The following is an 8,980-nucleotide window of genomic DNA, read 5'->3' as shown; positions in this document are numbered from 1 at the left end:
TCCAACCACCAAAACCAGTGCCAAGGTCTTTACCAAGACTAAGTTTATTTAAAATGAACTTGGAACAGAAGACTAGTTTAGCTACATATTTCCCACTGATTTTTAAAAATATGATTTTATACTATGTATTGTTACATAGTAATTGTAAAATACATGTAAAATTCTCCATTTTAACTATCTTAAAGTGTACAATTCAGTGACATGTAGTATATTTACAATGTTGTACAACCATCACCACTATCTTGTTCATCACATTTGCATCATCTCCAAAGGAAACCCTGTACCCATTAAGCAGTCACTCCCCATTTTTCCTCCTCCTAGTCCCTGATAGTCACTAACTGGCTTTGTCTATATCATTTGCCTCTTTTGGATATTTCATATAAATGGAGTCACGTAATATGTGAGTTTTTGGGTCTGGCATCTTTCACTTAGCATGTTTTCAAGGTTCACTCATGTTTACTTAACATGAATACTTCATTCCTTTTTGTGGCTGAATGATATTCTAATATATGGATATAATACATTTTGTTTATCCATTCATTAGTTGGACATTTGGTTGTTCTCACCTTTGGAGACAAAGTCTGGCTCTATTGCCTAGGGTGGAGTACACTTGGACAATCATAGCTCACACTAACCTCAAATTCCTGGGCTCACTTGGTCCTCCTGTCTCAGCTTCTCAAGTAGCTAGGACTATAGTCACACACTACCACACGTGGCTAATTTTTCTAAAATTATTTTTTATAGATACAGGGATCTGCTGTATTGTTCAGGGTGGTCTAAACTCTTGGCCTCAAAGATTCTCCTGCCTTGGCTTCCTAAAGTCCTGAGATTACAGGAATGAGCTATTATGCTAGACTATTTCTACCTTTTGGCTATTATTAACAGTGCTATTTTTTGTATAAGCTTGTTTGTATACCTAATTTCAATTCTTTTGTGTTTATATGGAGGCATGAATTGCTAGGTCACATGATAATGCTTTTTATTTACATTGCTGAGTTTAAATACTGGGTAGTGCTATTCAAAAAGCAGCGTAGGCTCCAGGAATTTCGTATTTGATATTAACTAGATAATCCAACCAAAAAGTGGTAGTGCTTCTAACTGGTTAGCTTTCTGGGGCCTTGGTTCATGGAGATGTGTAACTTATTTATTCTCAAACCATATGAACAAAAATCACCTGGGAAGCCTTTTTGAAAATGCAAACTGATCGAGTCTCATGGGTAAAGAGTTTATAATTCAGGGCTTGGCACCTGTGGCACAGTGGTTATATAGCGTTGGCCACATAGAATGAGGCTGGTGGGTTCGAACTCAGCTTAGGCCAGCTAAACAATGACAACTACAACAAAAAAATAGCCAGACATTATGGCCAGTGCCTGTAGTCCCAGCTACTTGGGAGGCTGAGGCAAGAGAATTGCTTAAGCCCAAGAGTTTGAGGTTGCTGTGAGCTGTAACACCATGGCACTCTACCAAGAGCGGCATAGTAACTGCCTCAAAAAAAAAAAAAAAAAAAAAGTTTAATTCAGTAGGTGCAAAACCTTAGGTATGTATTTTAAATAAGCACCCTACGTGATTCTGATGGAATTGGTTTTCTCACCCCAGTTGAGACACTTAAATATAAACAGATCCCTCTTACTTAGTTGAAATCAAGTTAGGCAGAGGGCACTAAGGGAGTAAAATGTAGCTTTCTTAATTCTTATCTTAATCTTCAGTCAACCTCTGAAACTTAGATGACAAACAATATAATGGTATTATGTATGTGCTAGGGGAAAACTCAGTCTTTCTATAGCAGCACCACTCTATTCCTTTTAATATGATAGATTTGACCAAAAAGCAACACATAGTATCAGAAGCCAATTCATAATCAGCCAACTATCATTCCCAAGACTCCCACTATAAACACATTAGCAGCAGTGATACCTTTGGCTTTAAAAATGTAGCCATGTCAGTTTCTTTTCAATATTTGGTTTTTAATAAGAGTCTTATTCAAGTAAGAAACAGCTGCTAGTCAGATTGAGTCCCCTCTTAAAAAATAAAGTTCATTACAGACACAGTTGCTAAATGTGAGACTTAATGAAAAACAGAAGTCATATTACCCTGCAGCTTAAAGCTTTAATTCTTAAAAAGCTGACATGATTTGTTTTAGAATCAGCTATATAAAAACAGTCAAGTCAGTCTTGAAGGTCAGTTTTCTTCCAAGTATTCTAATTCATCTTAGACCTTCAAAACACAAAACCATCTAGAGCTTTAACTATTTCTGTTTAATCATATTTCATAGAAGCTCAAAACTTCTCAAAAACACTCAAATACTTCTTTTAGATGAATAAACAAAAGCCCTAGAAATTACAATGTGTAGGACACTATATGTAAAAGAATTCCCTAGGGAGGTGCCTGTAGCTCAAAAGAGTAGGGCGCTGGCCCCATATGCCAGAGGTGGTGGGTTCAAATCCAGCCCTGGACAAAAAAAAAAAAAAAAAAAAAAAAAAAAGAATTCCCATAAAAATTACATTAGGACACTTTTCATCCATGAGGCAACTGCTGTAACTTCCTCTGAACTGGACAGCATATGCCTGAATGCATGTTCTTTGTGATGACCTAAATTTAGTTTAAGTATAAATCACAGCAAAAATGAAAGTTTTTATCTTTAATGAAATGAGTTTGGAAGTAACGTACATTTCCATGACACCAATACTACAGTTTTCGGAGTCACAGTAAGATACACAGAATTACATCCGTAATTAATATGAATGTCAACATTTCAAGCAGTAATTTGTTACATGGCAAACAAAATCAAGAAAGCAACCATCAAACAAAAGAGACCCATAGCTTCAGACAAGGCAAATCCCAGGATAGCATATGAGAACAGCTGCTGCTTCAGTGATGGGTTTCTAAAAGAGACCACATACGACTTGTTATTTTGAAATATTAGTTTCAACATGTTTGGTTAATGTTTAAAAATCAGATTACCAGCATGGGGATCTTTGTAAACTAGCAAGTCTACTGGAAGAGTATTTGCATAGATCTCTTTTGCTTCTTTGATACTCCTTTCTCCCCAGTCCCGATAGTCATATAGCATAAAGGCAAGGAGCTCTCTTATGTCAACAGAAATAGTTCTTATTCATTTTGAGGGATTCTGACATTCTTCTTATCCCTCACGAAGTATATTCTATACCTTTTAAGATCTGAGAGTTTAGAAATAAGGTCCTAAGTAATAAAACAGAATTGATAATTTTCTGGAAGTGCTCTTTATTAATTATATTCCTAATATGGCTTAATAATTAAGAGCACAGACTGAAGTCAGACTAAAAAATTCATTTTCTAACACTTACTATACTAGATATGACTCTGGCAATTAACATAATCTCTACCTCTAATCCTTTATAGGGAATGTTTATGCCCAAGGATTGTTATGAGGATTAAGTGAGATAATGCAAACATAATGCAAGACACAAAGAGTAGGCACTTAATACAAAGTTACTATTATTATTTCAGTAGTTTCCTAAGCTTCCTACTATTTCAGGCATGCTCTTTAACTTACTCAGGGATAAAAATGATTACCTGGCATAACCAATGATAAGGCTGCCAAAGACTGTTCCAATACCAGCACCAGAACCAGCCACTCCTACTGTTGCAGCACCTGCACCAATAAATTTGGCAGCAGTATCAATGTCTCTGCTGATTGCACTGGTTTGGAACCCCCTTCGGATTAGTTGAGACACACCATTCTGAGCCCCATTAAATACTGCAGAGCCCTAGAGAATAAGAAATAAAGGCAAAGGTCAAATCAGTAACCAAGTTAGGTATTTTAATTACTGTACTATCAAAATGAAAAGTACTTTATTTTTGTGAATAGGCAGAGGTATGCCACAATAGAAAAATCAAGAGCTTAGAATAAAATTCCAATCTTGTAAAACAGAGACAATAGCACTTATACCTTACAAGGTTGTTGAAAATTATGAAACAATCTAGATGAGCATACTTTATAGTAAAGTCAGTTTTTCAAAAACTGTAGCTACAGTTAAATATAGGCAACTTAAAATTATAGACTTAAATATAAATACTGAGCACAATATTTCTTGGCCAACTCAGGTGGTTAAGTTTTGGATACAGAGGTTTTTCTCCTTGGCTCATGTTCCACATATTTTTTGGATAAAAGGGTAAAAAGGGATTTTCCTCAAATTGTTCATTAATTAGGTTATTTTTCCTTCATTCTAATCAAAACCATAAATAAAACTTACTAGTGTTACCTTATTTTTATTATTACTATTACCTCTCCAGTCCTAGCCTCTGGTCGAGATAACACTGATGCAGAAATTGGTCTGTATGCAACTCTGGATCCAGCTCGGATCTATTAATGAAAAAAATATTTCAAGTATTAAGAAAGAATACAGAGTAAGACTTCAGTGACCTTTCTTGTATCATGAGTTCTAAAAAGCAAACAGCAAAAATGAATCAGAAACTTCTTTGTATTGATTCTTATCTTTGCTGTTGGGTCATTTCTAATACATGAAGTGATTTTAGTAAAAGTTTCATGCTAATGAAATACAAAGCTTTACAGCTCGGCACCTGTAGCTCAAGCGGCTAAGGCACCAGCCACATACACCAGAGCTAGCGGGTTCCAATCCAGTGTGGGCCTGTCAAACAACAACGACAACTACAACCAAAAAATAGCTGGGCATTGTGGTGGGTGCCTATAGTCCTAGCTACTTGGGAGGCTGAGGCAGGAGAATTGCTTAAGCTCAGGAATTGGAGGTTGCTGTGAGGTGCGACATCACAGCACTCTACTCAGGGCGACAGCTTGAGGCTCTGTCTCAAAAGGAAAAAAAGGAGAGTAAGAACTGCTTTTAAAATTTCAATTAATGCAGTGTCTCAATTCAAGTCAGAAAAACAGCATGTAGGTTGATAAGTTTAACCGGACCAAGAAAGATATTAGGAACATCACTCTACACGTTTGTCACTTAAAATAGTACAGTAGTGGGCAGCGCTGGTGGCTCAAAGGAGTAAGGAGCTGACCTCATATGCCGGAGGTGGCGGGTTCAAACTCAGCCCTGGCCAAAAACGGCAAAAAAAAAAAAAAAAGGAAAAAATAAAAATAAAATAGTCCAGTAGTGAATGAGCTCTGACCACTTCCGAGATTATTCCTATATGCCCATTAATCATAAAATTTAAAAAAGTTTACGTTATTTTACATCAGTTTAAGAGTAATTGGTTAAATACTCTGATCATAAGGACACACTCCAGTCCAGTTTCTTTGCCCTTGAGTATCCACTAAACTAAGGTCACAGAAAATCCCTTCAGAACTAAGACCTGATTCGCTAAGACAAATTCTCCAGATTTAAACTTGATTTAAAGCCTACAAAATGGTTATGGAAATAATACTCCAGAGGCCGGAAGAAAGACTGGGCTCCCTCACCTCCTTCCTCCGCCCCCGCATGGTGAGGCAAAGTACGTCCCCCTACAGCAGCGAATTTGACCTACAGATAAGCATTGAAGAGAAGCTGCGGTGAACTAGGCCTCAGCACTACCCCAACCAGAGCGTCCACTCCAGCTCAACAGAGTCCGAGCAGGTGGGGAGTGGGCCGCTGCAGGACTAGGGGCAAGGAGGGTTTGACCTACGCGAGTGGGGCCTGACAGAGAGGCCTTGGCTGCTCTCTACTGCCCTAGTGGAGGGGAGAAGAGGAATGAGATGCCCCAGGATTAAGAGGAAAGGAAGAAAAGGACACTGGGTTAAAGGGTTAGGGGAAAGTTATTGCCGAGATGGCGGTGTGACCGGCCTGAAGGTTGTCCCATTCAACAACGCGGACGCTCCAGGCCGAGAGGCCCGGCCCTCGGTCCCCTGGCCCAGCCTGGACTACGCACCAGAGCAGGGGTGCAGGCGAGCCTGGCGCAGGCGAACATCTTACACTCTTCCGGTGGTGCGGCTGGAGGACTTCGGTGACAGGCGACGTGGGCTCCTCTCCCGCTTCCTCCCTGCGGAGGAAAAGAGGCTTAAGGTCAAGCGCCCTCCAGGGGCCTGTCCTTCCCACCCAGGCCCAGCGGGCTCCTGTGCACGCCGTCAGCCTGGGCCTCGTGCCCAGTGAGGCGACAGCATTCATGAATGGGTCCCCACCGGGCGCCGCCCCGCCCCGACAGGCCGGACTCCCGCACCCTCCACTTACCTTCCCGGCAGGCGACGGCGGCAGCAGCGGCGGCAGAGGTCGAAGGAATGGGGCTGGGCGCGCAGGCGCGATCTGCCTCTTATTCCCGCCGCAGCACCCGGATGGAGAAGGCGGAGTATCGGGTGCACTAGGGGAGTCGCTCAAGGTCACTTTGAAACAACTTTATTGGTAACTATCCCGGAAGGACAACGACGGGCACCTGCTGGTGGGCAGAGGGTGCTAAAGCGGGACAACCGGAAAAAAATTGAAGACAAGTCCCGGCAAAGAGCACCGAACGGGTTGTTCGCTTTTGATCTGAGCTGACTGGAGAATAGCTGGCCATTTTCTTTACGTTGACAACTTATGAGATTTCAGGTTTTTATCACTCGCATCGTTTTTTTTTTTTTTAGTCGAGAGGCCCCTTCCTGGTCGTTTTCATTCTCTGTGAAATAGACTAGACATTTGGAGGGACGGAGAGAGGAGGAGAGGAAGAAAAGGGATCATTTGCTACTTGACAAGAAACTAGGATCCCTAGTTTCTTGGGACAAGAAACGAAGTGAATTTTTTTCTTGTAGTGAACTTGGAAAAGGTTTCTGGGAGGTATGGACTAATCCTTCAGGCCTGAACTAGAAGTACTGGGAGTGAGGGATGACCAGTTATATAGATCTAAGAATATTGTGTCTTTGGGTGCAAAGTTGCCCTGGGTAGAGAGAGGGCGGTCAACTTTTCTTCTAGCTTTACGACTGGAATAATAAAGGAATTGTAATGTATTTCACGTAGGTCTTTGGACTAAAAAATGTTTGAGTACTTTTAAGGTCGCTTCAACTTCAACATCTTTGTTTGGTAACTTTGGACAAATCATTTTCTTCAGATAAATGTAGAAATATCTCAGAAAATGGTTTTTAGGGAACTTCTGGTCTTTTTAGAGCAGAAATAGCTACTGGAATTGATACAAGTCAACATACAAGATTGACATTCAGGATGCCCAATAAGAAGATGGCTGGGATTGAATGCTAGCTCACTCTGCCAAGAACCCTGGCCTGAGATAACACACCCAGTGGCTCAACCTTTTACTAATGGTAATTAGCACAAAGATGCAATATTATGTGGTAGCAACCCTAGGGAGAAGCCCTCAGGACTCAAACTTGAGAAATGAATATGACTTTGTCACTGATCCAAATTCAAAAGCAAATGGTTGAAAATTTCATAAATACTCATTATTTTAGTCTTAATCTCTAGCCCATAAAATAGTGACAATTCACATGCACAGTTCAATAAGGTGTTATTAGTGTAGTTTCTCTAGTACTCAATTCTAACCTGAAGTGTGTCATGTCTTGTGATGTCTACAAAATAAACAATAAGGCCTCAAATTTCAATGATAGATCCTCTAGAGGAAAAATTATTTTATCCTGCTTGTCTCTTTAGCATTAAAACAATAGCAGCAACTGTTGAGGAGGAGACAAGAGAGAATCCAGGATCCCCAACATTCATTTCCAGGTTGCATATGGATTAGTTGCCTGTTGCTGGGAAAAATCTTAGGGTTCTGAAGTCCAGCCTAGCCTGTTCTGCCGAGGGTACCCCAGTACCACCACCACCAAGCTCCTGAGTATGGCAATGATTCCATGGTGCTATTCCAACTTTGCTGGGTTTTTCTTCTTAAGACTTGCATTATAGAAGGAGGGGAGTAGATTATGTTGATTTGGCAGTGCATATTTGCACTGATACAAAGTTTGGGGAAAAAAGGATTAAGCTGAAGTTGTAAAGGTGAACAGGGGACTCGGACTCCCTGAGAAGTATTTAATTCTCTTTGTTTTTTTTTTTTAGACAGTCATAATTGTGAGACATCATAATTTAGGAATATCTGATAAGCCTGATGATTGCATGCTGAAAATAGGAAGGGGGTAGTTAAGAGAAGTAGGATAGATCATGTCCACATATATTCCCAACAGTCTCTCAGATCCTAAAGGCCATTTTGCACTGTGAATTTGCCACTTATCAAGTAGCAGAATCTATTTTCCTTCTTGAGTCTGACCTGGTTCTGTGACCTGCTTTGACCAAGAGAATGCATTGAATGGAAGACTGTGTGACTTGTCAGCCTAGGGCTTAAAAGATATTGTAGCTTTCATTCTTTCCTTTGTGGGAGACAGCCAATAAATATATCAAGAAACATGAGTTAGGTAGCACCCATAGCTCAGTGGGTAAGGCGCCAGCCATGTACACCAAGGTTGGTGGGTTGGAAGCCAGCCCAAGCCAGCTAAAACAACAGTGACAACTGCAACAACAACAAAAAATAATAACTGGGTGTTGTGGTGGGCGGCTGTAGTCCCAGTTACTTGGGAGGCTGAGGCAAGAGAATCACTTAAGCCCAACGTTGCTGTGAGCTGTAACACCCTGGCACTTTACCCGGGTGACAGCTTGAGACTCTGTCTCAAAAAAAAAGAAGCCAGAGTTAGATGATAAATGATAAACCATAGGGACAGAAAAAAGACCACATATAAGCAAAGTAATGTGTACTAATATTATTTTTATCTTTTAACTAAAGATAAAAGATAAATTATGAGTCTATAGAGATAAATTATAATTTGGAGCCATGCAAACCATCTATAAAAGTAAACTTTTTGAAAATCCTAAAAATAAAAAATAAACGGAGCAAACGAATTTAGCAGTGTATGGTTGGTGGCATAACTACATGGGTAAATACAAATACATTCGGCTCGGCGCCTGTGGCTCAAGCAGCTAAGGCGCCAGCCACATACACCTAAAGTGGTGGGTTCGAATCCAGCCTGGGCCAGCCGAACAACAATGATGGCTGCAACCAAAAAATAGCCGGGCGTTGTGGTGGGCACCTG

At 40.4% G+C, this 8,980-nt stretch overlaps 1 protein-coding gene across 1 annotated transcript; it reads right to left on the bottom strand.

The window, feature by feature from the left end:
- Positions 1–2,625: 2,625 nt before the first annotated feature.
- On the bottom strand, positions 2,626–6,257 carry ATP5MC3 (ATP synthase membrane subunit c locus 3). Its single transcript, XM_003791501.2, has 5 exons — positions 6,153–6,257; positions 5,854–5,964; positions 4,265–4,342; positions 3,553–3,746; positions 2,626–2,882 (listed from the first exon to the last, which is right to left on the bottom strand). The coding sequence occupies exons 2-5, from the start codon at positions 5,890–5,892 to the stop codon at positions 2,768–2,770; spliced, it is 426 nt and encodes a 141-aa protein (XP_003791549.1). The 5' UTR covers positions 5,893–5,964; positions 6,153–6,257; the 3' UTR covers positions 2,626–2,767.
- Positions 6,258–8,980: the final 2,723 nt, after the last annotated feature.

Source organism: Otolemur garnettii, unplaced genomic scaffold (assembly GCF_000181295.1).
Source record: "Otolemur garnettii isolate 467f Iridium unplaced genomic scaffold, OtoGar3 scaffold00048, whole genome shotgun sequence".
Taxonomy (NCBI): Eukaryota; Metazoa; Chordata; class Mammalia; order Primates; family Galagidae; genus Otolemur; species Otolemur garnettii.
Note: the sequence above shows the minus strand (reverse complement) of the source record. Positions and strands in the feature narration are given on the sequence as shown.

Bases quoted from the DNA above. Each gene is read 5' to 3' on its own strand.
- ATP5MC3 (XM_003791501.2), bottom strand. From the start codon at position 5,892: ATGTTCGCCTGCGCCAGGCTCGCCTGCACCCCTGCTCTG. The intron at 4,343-5,853 runs GTGCGTAGTCCA...TTTCATTAATAG, and splicing joins TCGCCTGCACCCCTGCTCTG to ATCCGAGCTGGATCCAGAGT. The intron at 2,883-3,552 runs GTAATCATTTTT...GGTCTCTTTTAG, and splicing joins CTTATCATTGGTTATGCCAG to AAACCCATCACTGAAGCAGC.